General features: G+C 30.8%; 3 protein-coding genes across 4 annotated transcripts; 1 reads left to right on the top strand and 2 right to left on the bottom strand.

The window, feature by feature from the left end:
* Positions 1 to 2,518: 2,518 nt before the first annotated feature.
* LOC137000960 (uncharacterized) lies at positions 2,519 to 6,362 on the top strand. The gene has a single exon (XM_067358580.1). The coding sequence runs from the start codon at positions 4,773 to 4,775 to the stop codon at positions 6,057 to 6,059; it is 1,287 nt and encodes a 428-aa protein (XP_067214681.1). The 5' UTR covers positions 2,519 to 4,772; the 3' UTR covers positions 6,060 to 6,362.
* A 25-nt stretch (positions 6,363 to 6,387) lies between these two features.
* On the bottom strand, positions 6,388 to 8,137 carry LOC137000961 (uncharacterized). Its single transcript, XM_067358581.1, has 4 exons — positions 7,868 to 8,137; positions 7,581 to 7,667; positions 6,721 to 6,816; positions 6,388 to 6,632 (listed from the first exon to the last, which is right to left on the bottom strand). Exons 1-4 carry the CDS (start codon positions 7,932 to 7,934, stop codon positions 6,403 to 6,405), a joined length of 480 nt encoding a protein of 159 aa, XP_067214682.1. The 5' UTR covers positions 7,935 to 8,137; the 3' UTR covers positions 6,388 to 6,402.
* Positions 8,138 to 8,388: 251 nt separating this feature from the next.
* Positions 8,389 to 15,528, bottom strand: LOC137000959 (uncharacterized). 2 transcript variants are annotated; one of them, XM_067358579.1, is made up of 4 exons: positions 15,442 to 15,528; positions 9,386 to 11,445; positions 8,815 to 9,002; positions 8,389 to 8,737 (listed from the first exon to the last, which is right to left on the bottom strand). In XM_067358579.1, the coding sequence occupies exon 2, from the start codon at positions 11,441 to 11,443 to the stop codon at positions 9,452 to 9,454; it is 1,992 nt and encodes a 663-aa protein (XP_067214680.1). In that variant the 5' UTR covers positions 11,444 to 11,445; positions 15,442 to 15,528; the 3' UTR covers positions 8,389 to 8,737; positions 8,815 to 9,002; positions 9,386 to 9,451. The 2 variants fall into 2 exon arrangements, with proteins under 2 accessions (XP_067214680.1, XP_067214679.1); XM_067358578.1 differs by lacking the exon at positions 15,442 to 15,528 and having other exon boundaries at positions 9,386 to 11,988.
* Positions 15,529 to 15,787: the final 259 nt, after the last annotated feature.

The following is a 15,787-nucleotide window of genomic DNA, read 5'->3' as shown; positions in this document are numbered from 1 at the left end:
TCACGACCGTCGTGGAAAATATCGCGGAATAAAGGCAGTTTTCACGACTGTAGTCATATCCACCTTTATACGGCTGTGTAGAATCGTGCCGGGTTTTGGTAAATGTTATTTAATTCCATATAATAAATACTGAATAAATTTTTTGTAAATTATTTATCAATACAATTAATAGTTTATAATTAATATAAATATTGCCAAAAAAAAGTATTCTTGTAGATAAAAAATTATTTTAACAAATTACAGGAAAAGATAAGACGTAAACGGCCAAGGCTAGTTGATCTTGCTACATTTATTGTAAACAATTCATCGGCCTTAAACTTCTAATTGTATTTTATTTATATTTTAAAAATTATTTTATTAAACGTAAATTGAAAATTTTAATTCCAAAAAAAACATTAATTTATTTATATATTATTTTACATTTTAACAAAAAAAATCATTTTAGATATAATAAAATATTAAAAAATTGAAGCTATATTTTTTAATTAATTATTTTAAGTATTTATTAAGGATATATTTTTTAATTATAATTTATGTTACATTAAATAAATACATGCTTGTAAATATATAAGGAAACTGTAAATCGAAAAAAATTTAACGCTGCATTATATCAAAAAACAAGTACGTCGCTTTGTTGTATCCTACTCGATTGTTGACTCAATAACAAGAGAGAATGCTTTCTCTTCTATTATCTAAACGGCCGAGCGCGACAAAGCAACATGGTTTGTTCTTTACAGCTGCACTAGAAGTATACTAAACAGGAGGATAGTGCAGGCTAGACTATCTATCTATTCTGTACTATCCTGTTTTAATGCAGCAATAAAGAAGTGCGTTTGGTTCTGTATTCCTCCTAAAGAACTCTAGAATACCCCGTATCTAAGGCCCATTATACAATGAAAACATAAGAAATAAGGAATAAGCGATATCCAATAAGAGCACTATTTTTATAGAGACATCCAAAAAATAGAGCTCTCATTGAATATCGCTTATTCCTTATTTTTTTCATTGTATAATGGGCTTAATGACGGACAGAGGCGCGTTCAGAAACTACACTCTGGGGAAAAGTCTTTGTTTATTATTTATAGTATATATAATATAGTATATGTATACTATAGATAATAGACAAAGATTTTTACTTTGGGTGTAGTTTCTGAACGACCCCAGCATTTAAGCCCATTACACAAAAAAATAAGAAAAAAGGAATAAGCGATATCCAATGAGAGCTTTATTCTCGTCAAGACATCCGAAAAATAGAGCTGTTATTGGATATTACTTATTCCTTATTTTTTCCTTTGTGTAATAGAATTTATGCCGGTAAATGTACACCTGGTCACAGGAATACCTTATATTTATAGTATATTTTTATAGTATAGTAATATTTTTATAGTATATGTTACGTATACTATATAAAAATGTTAAGGCATTCCTGTGACCAGGTATATTATGGAACCCGAAATGCACGTCTGGCATCACTATCTTAGATTTTAACAGTCATGATCAAAAAGTGATGCGTTTATAACTTTTAAAAACAAAAGAAGAATTGATAACTATTGCGTCATTTTTTGCTGTGCGTCAGTGTATCCTATAAATGTACGAAATTGAGCTTTGTTTGAGTTATATAAATTTAGCACATGCGTATAAAAACATTAGTAATTGTTAAATCAGTCTTGTTAATATTTTTCTATGCTTCATTAAAGCTAACGTAGCAGCTTAATTATTATTTATTATTTCTAAACTGCATATTTGCATTTGTTTATCCAAAATGTTTGTATTAATATTTGCTAACGGATGCTATACTGTGTGTAAAAAAAAAAACAAATAAAAAGATTGTGTTAAAAAAATCTCACACTGTCGCAGCTCACAGTAAGTATAAATATAAATATAACATTATACAATGTCATTGTATAGATATTTTGTAATATTATTGTGTAAGAATAATATTGGAAAAAAATATATAATAATTTTTTGGTTTAGACTTGCACAATGCAAAATATTGCATTAATAACGTATATGAATATACAATGTGTTTTTATTAATAATGTGTTTTTATAAAATTTTAGAAAATAAATTTGTTTTACAAAAGATTGCAGACAACTTAAACAAAGAAATTCCAGCTGTAAAATTATTGAATCTATCAATATCAGGTAATGTAATATTAACTATGTATATCAAAAACTATATTAAACAATTATATTTATATAATGTGATATATGTACAATAAAAATTATTTTATTTTAATCTTATAAATCTCATTTGTTAGATGTATCATTAACTACTAGTGATGTGTTTAATGACACATTAAACACATCAAACTCAAATGTGAATAAAAATGATAACGCATCATCGAATAAAAACTGCAATGATATTGAGCAATGCAATAAAAATGATCAAATTGATTATAGTTTACCACTTTGTAACAATGCACATAGCAATGATAAAATTAAAAATTCCGCATCCTTCTCTATAAATGTTCTTACTAATGTTTCTACTAAGGATGACGATCTCAATAAAGTAATTAATAATAGTAAAGTAGCTACTGATAACAGCATAATAAATGGTAAGTCTTTGACATGTAAAATTTATTGGCATATAATATATATTTTTTAAATATATAGTGTTATGTTTGATATTTTAATTTTAGTTTTGTTTTATGTTAGAATTATGTGAGACATTTTATTTTTAAAATAATTATAATTATCTTTCCTAAAATATATTGCAATAAAAATTTTTTAATATTTTTTTATTTTTTACTTTTCAGATTTATTAACTGTAGATGCCACCTTATTAAATATTAATACATCAGATGTGAATTTGAATACAGAAAATATTAATGCATTAGTTGATAAAAACTTCTATGATATTCAACAATGCAACATGTGTGATAATAATGCAACACTTTGTGATAATGCAAATGCCAATAATGAAATTAAATCTCTTACGTATTTATCAAAAGATACTCTTATTATCGATAAAAATTTTAATAAATTAACTAGTAATAACAACGTAATGAATGGTAAGACTTTAACATGTATTTAATTTATATATGTATTTTCTATAAATTTTTATCAAAAATAAAGAATTCGACCATAGGGAATCAAAAATGTGAAAGAAAAGGATTTAAGTTATTAATACGTAACAATTTTGAACAATTTTGTTTATAAACGTATTGCCGTTTTGATTCAATCCTTCTTTTTCTATCAATAATAGTACAAAAAATTAACATACACAAATATCATGAAAGACATTGAATGCACATGTATTAAAACCAGTTGCAAATCAGTACAACCTGCAAATCAGGGACAAAAAAATTACAAAATCAAATCAGTATAATAATTTGTACAATTATAAATAGAAAATACTATAACTCTAGAAATATAAAAAAATAAAATTTTGAAACTAATAAAAAATACTATAGATAAAAGATACTATAGCTTTAAAAATATAAATAAAAACATTTAAAAAATTAACGCTATTTTAAAATTAATAGAGAGACAGCAAGTAAGACTAATATGAAACAATTCATATGAAACAAAAAGGAATATCAGTCCTAGTCGCTTTACTCACAAGTGAATCAGAGTTTGATGTTGCAACACTTTTTTATCTCTCTGATTTGCATATTATATTACTTATTACGTAATTATTGAATTATTACGTAATTGCTTTTGGTATGAATTCTTCATTATCTACTCCGTGTATTAATTTATATAGAACTGTCATTTATAAGAATTAGATTCGAATTAGAGAATTGAAACATTTAGCACTTTATTTATGAATAAATGTAAATTACTCACAATTAATATGTACTAATATCAGCATTGGCCTTTTTTATTAATTATAAATTTTTCTTTTCAGATTTATCATTAAGTGATAATGTTGCTATATTAGATACCAATGCAACATTAAATATTAATACATCAGATATAAATTCGAATGGAATGGAAGATATTTGTGCATTTTTTGATAAAAACTCCTTTATAAATTGTGATATTGAACAACTTAATACAGATGATAAAAATGATAATAATATAAACTCTTTTGATATTGAACAAAGTAATAGAAGTGATAAAAATGAGAATAATATAACGTTTTTTGATGCAAATGCCAATGATGAGATTGAGACTAAGAATATTACATCTAATTGTAATTACAAATGTGTTATTACATCCAATATAAAACTTAATAATACTTATAGCATTATTGATAAGAAAGTTTCTTTAAATAAGACTTTCGGAGATACTTCAAATTTAACATTGACAGATTTTGCTCCACTTGCAGAATCTACATTTACAAAAGAGAAGTTAACACGACAATGTATGATCAGTGCTAATAATATTAACATTGACAACTCTTTGATAACTTCTGATAACTCTTTTACATCTGAGCATAATAGTAGTTTCCATCTATCAGATTGTTCTATATCACAAAATGAAAATACAGATGAAGATGAACATACAGAGATTGCAAATCGTACAAGTATAAATAAAACTATAAAAAATACATTAAATTTAACAAATTCGCTACATTCATCCAAAATAAATATATGCGATGATAGAAATATGTATGTTGAAACATCTGATAATCCCAAATTAAAGAAGAGTATGTGTCCATATTGTCATAAATTACAATCACAATTTGCAAGGCACTTAGAGTTAGTACATAAAACTGAAGAAGATGTAAAAAAGTTTTGTTTCTTACCTAAAGGTAAATAATTATTATCACAGTCTTTAATAATTTAAATAATTTTATTATAATTTTATTTAATAATTTAAATAATGTTATTACAAATATCTATCATAATTTTTTTACAAATTTTAGGTAATCCAGAACGAAAAAAAATTATTAATATAATTAGACGATTAGGAAATTTTAAATATAACACAGATCCAAACATTAATAAAGGAGATTTAATTGTATGTCGTCGTCCGGCAAAAAAATTGAACAAGCAAGCTGTTGATTTTATTCCATGTGCAAAATGCAGAGGTTACTTTTCTAAGAATAATATTAGACATCATTTTAAATTATGTACACAACAGACTGAGCATAAAAATCAAAGAAATATAAAAGTATTAGGACGTACAATAGCTTGCCATATACATTATACTGCAAGTACATTATTAAGAAGATTAGTATTTCCAGTGATGAGAGAAGACAGTATAACTCAGCTTATTAGATATGATGAGTTATTGATTGCTTATGGCAATAAAATGTGTCTAAAGTATCGTCTTCAACATCAACACGACATGATTAGAGCACGATTAAGATTACTAGGACGATTTCTTGCTGCTATGAAGGAAATTGATAATACTATAGCAGATTTTACTTCAATATATAATCCAAAAAGATATGATTATTGTGTGCAAGCTGTCAATAATCTTGCACAATTTGATGAAACAACATGGACATATAAGATACCTTCTATAGCATCTTCTTTAGGAACACTTATAAAACAAGTTGGACAAATTTTGAGGAGCATATGCATTAAGAAACAAGAATTCGACAATCAAGTTACAGTAGAAAATTTTTTGAAATTATTTGAAGAAGATTATCCTATCAGCATAAACAAAGTTGTACACGAAACTCAAGGTTGTCGAATGAGACAAAGAAACATAGTTTTACCATCTATGAATGATATTAAAATGTTGAATTCTTATTTGAAAGATAAACGTACGAAAGCTTTAAAAATATTACAAAAAAATGGATTTTCAATTCAAGCTTGGCGTATTCTAGCTGAAACAACATTAGTATCTACCATGATATTTAATAGAAGACGCGCTGGTGAATTGGAGCGTATTTTAATAGAAGATTTAAAAAATCCCGCAGCAATTTCGAAAGAAGAGGTACCTGAATTACAAAAATCTTTATCAAAATATGTACGAATAACAATACGTGGAAAATTAGCAAGAACAGTTCCCGTCTTACTTCACGAGGATATACTAACATCTATGCAAATGATTATTAAATATCGTAAATATGCTAGTGTTCCCATGGAAAATCCTTATGTTTTGTTGGTTCCGCGTTTACTAGGTCTGGTATTTAATGAAAAGAAAAGAATCGTGTAGTCTGATCAGGACGTAACACTATAATATAATAGATATATATTATATATATATATTTTGAATATTTAAAAAAAACACAAAGATATACATTTCTTATAGTGTGGTTCAAAGTTGGATTTTCCAATTTAGCTTTTGAAATGTTTTATATAATACTAAAATTTATAAAAAAAAAATGCTTAATTATTCAATTATGAAACATATAAATTACAATAATTAAAATAATTAAAAGATTATCCAAGTTTTGCTTTTTATTATTATAATTTTGTTATATTGTTATATTATAATTTTATTTTATATATTATATTTTATTGATATTTTATGTTAGTATATCTTAAAAATTTTTTCATTATAATAATGGACTTACGAATTGTCGTTGAACGTCATTCTGCATCAATTGCTCGTTGAAATTATTCAATTCCTGTATTGTACTAAGAGGAAAGTTTGGTAACAAGTTATTGTTATTTTGTTCGACTGGGTCGGCTTTATCACCTCCTTTATTTTCCAGCAAATTAATGATGTGGTTGAGCTTACGTTTTACTTTTGCATTTTCTTGTAAAAATTTTCGTCGACATGCATCTGAAGGACAAAATAATTACTTTATTAATAAACAAAATGCAATTCTATAATGTAAAAATAGCAGTCAAGTAAAAGCAACAGAACTTACTACAGCAAGATGTATGGTCTTCATTCATACTATTAACTGGATTTTGAATTCGTACATTAATCGGAATATTAGTCATTGCTTGCCTACCTGAATCTTCTATAAAACGACAAAACAATTTATATTAATTTGTTATATTAAGGGAGTGCAATGACACTATCAATATCATTATCGAAAGCAGTTTGTTACTTCGATTGCGACTTCAAATATATTACACAACGGAAAATCCTTTTCGTGATCGAAAAAAACAATTGTTCAAAATAGATATATGAAAATCTCGATTTTGCATTTCTGATAAAAAGCTACAAAACATATCTTTTGATTTCCAACACACATAACTTAGCTTCTGAGTAGTCATCGCTGCCAACGTCAAATCATGACATCAGAAGCGAGAAATGACATGCTAAGACGGTTAAAAATTCTTACGCGCCATTTTTTAATGAAAAGATATTTTTATGAAATAACACCATAAATCACTTTAACATACCTTTAAAATTGTCTGAAAACTGTTTTTAATACATAAACCGTCAAATGAGTGTCAGTAAAGTACGCCTAGTTATGTGCATAATAAGGCACAATTTTACATGTTTAAAGTGATTTATGGTCTTATTTCATCAAAATATCTTTTTATTTAAAAATAGAACGCAAGAATTTTTAACCGTCTCAGCGTGTCATTTCTCGCTTCTGATATCACAGTTTGACGTTGACAGCAGTGACTACTCAAGAGCCTTAAGTGACATTATCATTTGTCACTATTTTAAATTATTTAGGTGTTCAATAATAAATTCGACTCTATTTATCAAATTCATTCAATTAATGTTATTCTTTGTAAAGTTTTAACACAATTACAATTGATAATATACCTTGTTGCGTCTTCTTTTTTGCTTCATAAAACTTTCCTTTATTGTTCGGGTTTTTAGAGATACTTAATTGCATTTCTTGTAGCGGTCCTAACAGGAAAATAAAAAAGTGAAATATTTTAAGATGTGCAATAATCTTGAATTAAATAAAAAAAGAATTAAATAAAAAAGAAGAAAGCAACATATATCTATATGTACTTTTGAAATGTATATATTGTGTAATATATAATGTAAATTTTTCTAAAGATTTTTTAGGATGAGATCGCGCGATTCCAATTGCTTATATATACCTTCTTTTCTGTCTTTCCTAATTTCTTGGAAGTTTATATCATTTTTATGTATATCTATATTCTTCATTTCGTCTGTATTTTCGGAAAAAATAAAAATATAAATATTACATATTGGAAAACATTAATGCTCTTTTTATTTAAGTAGATTATTATTTTAATTCAGTTGAAGTTGTCAATATCGTACAATTAAGTACAAACAATATATTTAAGGCTACTGAATATTTTACACACTTCGTGTTTAATCTGCTTTTAATGTAATACCTAGTACATCTTCTTCATCAGAGTGTTTGTGCGATGAATGCGATGAATGCGATAATTTGCTACCTTTTTCTAGATCATCCAAGGAATCGTTGCATTTATCATACAAAATAGAGATATGTTTTCTCATTTTCTCTGGTTCGTATTCTATGCATTAATAATAACATATATGTTAGAATTATTTTTGTATTATTTATGCATCATTGATAATATTATGCATTTCGTGTAGAAAAATCTTAACCTGGCTTAATAAAAGGAACAGACTTTTCAATTGGTTGACTATTAGATAAATGTTCTCTTTTTTTTTGCGGAATGTAATTAGAAGGCGCGTTTATATTTCTCTTATTCTTTTCTCTTTTCCTTTCTTGCTCATCTAGAATTTTAAAAATTATACATTAAAAATTACACTAGTATTTTGGATTATAACGAACAAAACGACATATCCTGTACGAACGTAAATACCTTCATCCGTTGATGTGTCGCCATAAAACTTTCGTTTTCTAATAAATCTTTTTTGTTTGTCAACGGTTGTCGAAACAAATATGTTTTCATCATTTGATGTTGACAATTCACTCACAGTTTTATCGACTGCTCGTGCATTACTGTAAGTATCTGAAAGAAATTTTAGAATACAAATACATGTGTTAGCTGTTGCATTTGTTGCAATTGTTGCAAATCATGACACGCACCAAACGGTCCAAACTTTTTCTTGAATGACAGTTCCTGCCAATTGTCTGACGGAGTAAGCTGTTTATAACACGCTTTAGACACTTCTGTATACTTTTTGGGCATCTTGAAAGTACTTTGACCGAAATTGATCCATGACGATGGTACAGATATGCAGTACATATCATACAATAAAACGTAATACTCCATTCTGAAAATAATATATATAAATTATAAAATATACATATATCAGTTATAAATTAAAATATGCAAACATTTATTTTATGACTGCATTTTATAATAATAATGTAAAAAATAAAATATAATTTGTAAATTAAATTGTAATAGATTAAACCAAATACAAAATATTAATGTATTACTTAAAATATGCTAACAATAATAACATAAAATGTTGAAACGCGTAGTTAATCGGGTGCCATCTAAAATACACAGTAACAAAAAATACAAATTAATTAATATATTACACATAAAAATATATCACAAAATGTAGTACGATAAATAAAAAAATATATGCGTTCAAATGTGCACAACATTAAAATATTATCGCAATTCATAAATAAAATTGAATCATACCTTTCTCATTAGCGGGCCATCAGGTAGTACTACAGTGTAGAGGTAGTAATAATTTCTAATTTAATGCTACAATGAATGTAGCAATGGCATACAGCACCATGAGTCTTCCCTGAATGGAAGTTGAACAGCTTTATTCGAAATTTCGGTAACTGCCCATATCATTAACTGGGATAAATTGTTTACAATATACACATCCATATTTTCCGATGAACATGGGTACAAAGATAATGAATTTTTCGTTAAAAACTTTCTTGCAATTATGACGGCAGTATCTCCATTATAGCAAATGTGTTTAATAACAACAATTGTATTATCTTTTAGATAACAGCAATTGTCGGGTTTCTTAGCTGTCAAAATAAAGTCTTTGAATTGAATTACACGATGTGCTCTTTTGCAATTTGCAGGAAGAATTTCTCGAAATTTCTTCTTCAGTATGGGATAAATGGATTCATTGTCAGTAATTTTAAGTTCGGCATTTATTTTGGAGATTCTGTTGTACAGCTGCTGCAGTGGCTTTTCAGCTTTTCGGAGCATTTTCTTTATTGTCTGCATGTAATTTTCAAAAGGAAACGCAGAAAAATTATCGAGTGGTCCATATTTGAGTACGTCTTCGCTTAAATGAATTAAATTGTGTACGTTATAAATAATCGAATCTTCTCCGTACAACTGTTTACAGATTTTGACAAAATGTATCAACAAATCTCTGCTATATTCATTGTTGTGTAAGAAATCGGTTGAATGACATAGTATGCGAATAGCACAATGTAGCACATTGAAATGTTGTAAATTATCTCGCGATAAAATACCATGCAAAGCGATTGGTCCTACGTATAGAAGAAACAATCGCAACTCAGTTGCTTTCCATCGAGGCAAGTCATCCAATGATCGTGGCTTTCGAGGAAATTCCTTTGGTATCCATTTTGAAATAGCAATTAATTTGTCAGATAACTGCGTTATTTTTTGACCACTCAATTTTGACGTATGATATCCATTTGTCCACAACTGTAATAATTTCTTTGTGACTCCCAGACACACTAGATGCATATAATCTAGAGGGAAACGTGACACCATAGGTAGTATAGATTCCAATGGAGACGTATTATTATGGTGCTCTTCTTGCAATCTATTTTTAAAATTTTCATCGGTCCGAGGAGGTGAATCAAAGTCTAAGAAAAGCATGCGATGATTATCAAACGTGCCTTCTTGCATACACTTGCCACATCCAAAGAAGGCATTGTGTGCTTTAGTGCCTGTAACAAATGATCTGGCAGGGCTATCGCAAATTACGCATCTTATTTTTACGGCATAAGTTTTTCTACGGAAAGCTATTCCTGTGCGTTGAAGTTCACGATACTCTTCGCAGAAAGGAGCCAGAAAATCTGTTAAAGATTTCGGTTTTGTGTACCCATGATAGGCACTAATAACAAAAGGCGTGAATGCTTTATTTCCATAGATCTTTCCCAATATCGGCCAAATTTGACTTTTGCTGCTCTTACTTATTGGCAGTCCATCAATATTTAAATCTATTTCAATTACGTTATTTTCATCTTCATAATTAATACGTGTCAATTGATCAATTAGAGCGTTTTTCAAACCGTAATAAAAATTACTACCTCCGCTGGCTGAAATCTTGATAGAGTTAAACCTGGGTGTTCGTAACAGTGTTCTTGCATCCTTTGGTAAATCGGCATGGCCGCATATGCGCAATTGACTCAAAAGTTCGGACATAGCACTGTGTGAAATGTTATGTTTCAATTTCCACGAACGTAACCAAATAGAAAACTCTTCATCGTACGTATTTTCGGAAAAGTTTCCATTGTTCTCATTTTCATTATTTTCTCGATCGTGAGACATTAAAATATTATTGGAACTTTCGTCACTATCATCTGAATTATCAGCAATGAATTGGTGAAAATTAGAGACCAATTCCACATTGGTACGGACGTTAGCTAGAGTATTCTTTGGAGAAGAATTTGTTTCCTGCTCTTGTTCAGTTTCGTACGCTTGCAAGCGACGATTTTGTTGCCTTGTTGTCAATTCACGAAAAGATTTCCGCATTTCTGTTATAAATGTTGTTATTGTTATTATTATTTATTATTATTATTATTACTTTAAAAGATTTAAATTGAAAATTCTCCGTTCCGTCCTAGCCGCATAGATGGCTCCCATACACATTCATGCAGAGTATCACATAAGGGGACACGCACGTGCGAGAAATAAACAGTATATATATACGTATTTGCGATAGTTACAATAAGCTTGTTTTATATAATTGTGTTTTTGATTTTAACACATTGATGTTTCCCGCAGAAACATTTAACCCTCAAAGTACACACCTTCATTTTATACCTTAAAGTGCACACAAATGCGAATTGGGATTCGAGATTTTTGACTTAACATAACTTTAAGGAAATAAAAGCAATTTAAATGAAAAACCAGTGTTTTTTTATATAAAATTTTGTCAGTAATCCAATTGTAATATGTACAATTTAAAAAAACAATTATTTCTTATCGATAATGCGTGTTTTTCACAAGTACAATTTAGAAAAAAATCAATTTCTTTAAATTTTGCGAATTTGCACTGGTATGCACTTCAAGGGTTAAGTAGCTCGTAATGGGTTACTTTCGCCGCACGTATGTTGCAAAAGTTTTACTGATTCAATGATATGATATATCAAGGTAAAAAGAAATAGAAAGCTGTGTTAAATGTATCACGAAATATACTGTATCGATTCGTATTTGATGTTCCAAGTTTAAGATAATTAATAAAAAAAATGAGAGGTATAAATAAAACAAATTACGAGGCGAGACAGCATGTTAAGATATGAAGCAAATTTTACAAGCAATTCTATAAAAGCAAGTGTAATTTAACTAAATATAAAGATTCAAAAGGCTCTCGGATTAAATACAAATAATAACTAACAAGACAAATAAGAGCTGTACGCGGATGGATTTGATGAATTAAATTTTAATTTTAATGCATAAAGCACAATATTTCTTGGTACTTCACGAAGTATTAAAATTAATAGATCTCAATTTTGAAATTCATTTAATAAAAACTCCCTCTACACCCTCTAAAGATATAGGCGAGAAAAATATCGAGACGAGAATTTAAGTCGGATATCGAACCCGAGACCTTATCGTTTTACGGACGACTGTTCTACCAACTAAGCTACTTCAAGTGTAATTTATTATTGTACAATTTTTATTGTATATTATATATATATATATATATATATATATATATATATATATATATATATATATATATATTATGTATTGTATAAAAATTAGATTATACATATACTTTATAATAAACACAATAGTGTCATGCACATGAGCACACAGTAAAGAAACAAGAAAATACCAACAATGTAGGAGGTTTAGAAATAAAAGTTAAGAAGAATAGTTTATAATGTGAAATATTAATAAATATTTGAAATATTAAACATGCAATTAATATCTTTGTATTAATTTTTGAAAGTAATGTCATTTTAGAAACAATCTAAAAACAGTTACAAATAAGGTATGCAAAAATATAAAAATGCACAATGCAAAACAAACTTCAATATACCTACGAAACTCAATCAAACTTTATATAAGGCTCACATATTCATAATTCGTTCTTATACTTAAAATCGTCTTAAGTACAGTCTTAAGATATTATGAGAGAAATAAGAGATTATACCATTTCATTGACTGAGATTTTAAGACGACCCAAGATCACTCTTAAAGATGATGTTAAATATAAATTCGGACTATAAATACCAGTCATAGTTATATGTGCACAGAAACTGCACTTACATATAAACAATTTGACATGTGTATATACTTTTTTATAAAATAATATAGAAAAAAATAATAAAAAGTAATGATTCTAATGTATAACAAGTAAAAAAACAAGAAAAGAAGAAGCAAAAAAGTATAGTAAACAGAGTACAATTAAAATGAGTTTCTATATATTTATAAATTTATAATTATATAAAGATAAAAACTGAGATTGAAGTTGAATTACGTTTTACAAGTTGTGACGTGACGCTTTTCGAGCGCCGTCACAAGGGCGATAGCCCGGCCGAGGGAGCAAGGAGCCCTGGTGTTGCTCCTCGCGTGGAGAGAGCAACCCGCGAGACTCCACAATTTTTGCGCGTCGTTTGTATTGTAATTCCTGTTTTTGTACCGTAATACCGTTTTTGAGTTGTAAGGCGAGACCCCGTGCGGGCGGCGTTGCGTGTTTTGTGCCTCAGGGCGAAGACAGCATCGCCAGAGAAGCCGGACACCGGGGGATCATCCGCAGGGGCCACGCGTTAGTGACCCCACGAAAAAGGTCAGGTACCGCGATTCCGTCGCCTCCGCCATCCAAGCCCTATCTAACTCCGCTTTGGTTTCAGCCACAAAGTCAAAAGCAACACAAAGACACGCAGCAGCGGACCTCGCCCGGCTGCAGACGGCTTCGAGGACCCCGAAGATGCTGCACCCGGAAGGACCGGAGTATGGCCCGGCCAGCCTAACCAGTCTCTTCCGGGAACATCGACTTACCGACACGTTATCAGCCGAAAGACTTGAGGAAACCACAGTGAGCGGAAGGGGGCGCCCTGGATAAACTGTGGGCGGTTCTCAGGGGCCCCCCTTTTCGGAAAATCGGCAGGATGCGCAGGAAGGCGACGCGAATCTGGAAGGACCTAGAGGCAGAGCCGAGAAGAGTCACTGTTCGGTGTGACACAAGTGCGCGAGGACGACATCAGGGACTCAGCCCGACGACACCGAAGACGCCAAGGACGTCCAATCGTTGTAAGCCGCCTCTCGGGTAGCCGTAGAGTTCCGTCCGGTGATGGCTGGTAGCGTGAGTTCGTTTAATATGTAGTGTCTCTCACATTAACCGTAGTGTTTGATATCGTGAGCGCTCAATTACGCTCAATTACCGCATGTCCAGCCGGCCCCGGATATCGCGTAACAGTCTCTCTGTCTTGTGGGAATTCAGCGCCGACAGTCTTTTCTCGTTGCCGTTTCGTTACCGTTCGTTTAGTTACCGTACCGTCCTGCCGTTACCGTCTTTTAAAAGAAAAGAAAAACCGATTGCTACCGTTTTCTTGCGATACCGCTCCGTTACCGTTTGCCGCGTTATCACCGTACCGGAAGTACCGTGAATGTCTGCGGGCGGATTTTGATTCGGGAACGTTCTCCGCGAGATTGCGGTTACCGCTAAGTTCGCGTCTCGGCGAGAAACGGGAAAGCCCGCGAAAAATAGCCGTTCCGCGACATCTCAGTCCTGGCCGTTAGGCCCCCGTCGCTTAAAGTCTGTTTATTTGGCCTTCACCGGCCGTATCGAATGATCAGAGTATAAGTCCCGGGTTTACCGGATAGAGTCGGATCAGCGGCGAACTATCGTGATCGCATCTCCGTGATTTCGCGTATTTGTCTAACTTTATTCTTGTTATCGAGTAATTGGGCGAACGGCCCTGCTACTGCATTGAACCGTCTCCGCCGTATCGGCTCAGGCCGAACGCTGCACATCTTTACCCTTGTAAGCCAAATTATGGAAATACATTATTGTTAACTATTAAGTATTGAGTTGTCCTTGTGTTCGCCTCTCACTCCAGATATCTACGTTAAGTAAAAGAACTGCGCCCCTCTGCCATACTGAGCGGGGAGCGGCCGAGCAAATTTTGAGAACTATTAAAGTTACCGATACCGCGGTGCGATTATTCGCACCTGGCGCCCATTTCCGGTTACCGTTATCGCGTGAGTTACCTTGCTCCCGAACTGTGTGGAGTACCGCGAGTTACCGAATCGTGCAGTTATTGCCGATTTCGCGAGTTACCTTGCTCCCGACGAGCGTGGAGTACCGCGAGTTACCGAATTAAGCATCTGTTTCTGATACCGTAAGTTACCGAGTCGAGCAGTTATTGCCGATGCCTCGAGTACCGATTTCCATTGGGCGTGCTCCCTCGGATCTGGCGTGATTCCGAGGCTAGTTCACGTCGCAAAGTATTGTGCAGTGTATTTTTACATAATAAAGAAAATAATTAAATATATGATAAAGAAAAAAATTACCTTACCTTAAAGATTGTTCTTTCCGTATAATAGAAGACCATAAATGTGAACGATAGATAAGTCTTTCGCATTCAACCAGAAATGGGATACAAATGATAGCATAAATGATGAAAGATCTGTAACATAAATTCACAGTAAAAAAAAATACAAATAACCATGCAATCAGTGCTCTACTTTTCACATTTTTATTTCTTCAAAAATATACAATCGAACCCTTGAAAGAGTATAATCCTTTAATTCCTTTAATTTTTAAATAATTAATAAAACATTATATATAATTATATTTTTACTCGAACACGACCACGTTTCTTGAACATAACCTCTGTGATGTTAGATCTTAAAAAAGATAAA

The sequence above is a fragment of the Linepithema humile genome, chromosome 7 (genome assembly GCF_040581485.1).
Source record: "Linepithema humile isolate Giens D197 chromosome 7, Lhum_UNIL_v1.0, whole genome shotgun sequence".
Classification (NCBI taxonomy): Eukaryota; Metazoa; Arthropoda; class Insecta; order Hymenoptera; family Formicidae; genus Linepithema; species Linepithema humile.
Note: the sequence above shows the minus strand (reverse complement) of the source record. Positions and strands in the feature narration are given on the sequence as shown.

Excerpts from the sequence above, each read along its gene's own strand:
- LOC137000960 (XM_067358580.1), top strand. The coding sequence starts at position 4,773 with ATGTTATTACAAATATCTATCATAATTTTTTTACAAATTTTAGGTAAT.
- LOC137000961 (XM_067358581.1), bottom strand. The coding sequence starts at position 7,934 with ATGAAGAATATAGATATACATAAAAATGATATAAACTTCCAAGAAATT. Across the intron at positions 7,668-7,867 it reads TAGGAAAGACAGAAAAGAAG|GACCGCTACAAGAAATGCAA; the intron begins GTATATATAAGC and ends TTTTCCTGTTAG. Across the intron at positions 6,633-6,720 it reads AGACCATACATCTTGCTGTA|ATGCATGTCGACGAAAATTT; the intron begins GTAAGTTCTGTT and ends TTTGTCCTTCAG.
- LOC137000959 (XM_067358579.1), bottom strand. The coding sequence starts at position 11,443 with ATGCGGAAATCTTTTCGTGAATTGACAACAAGGCAACAAAATCGTCGC.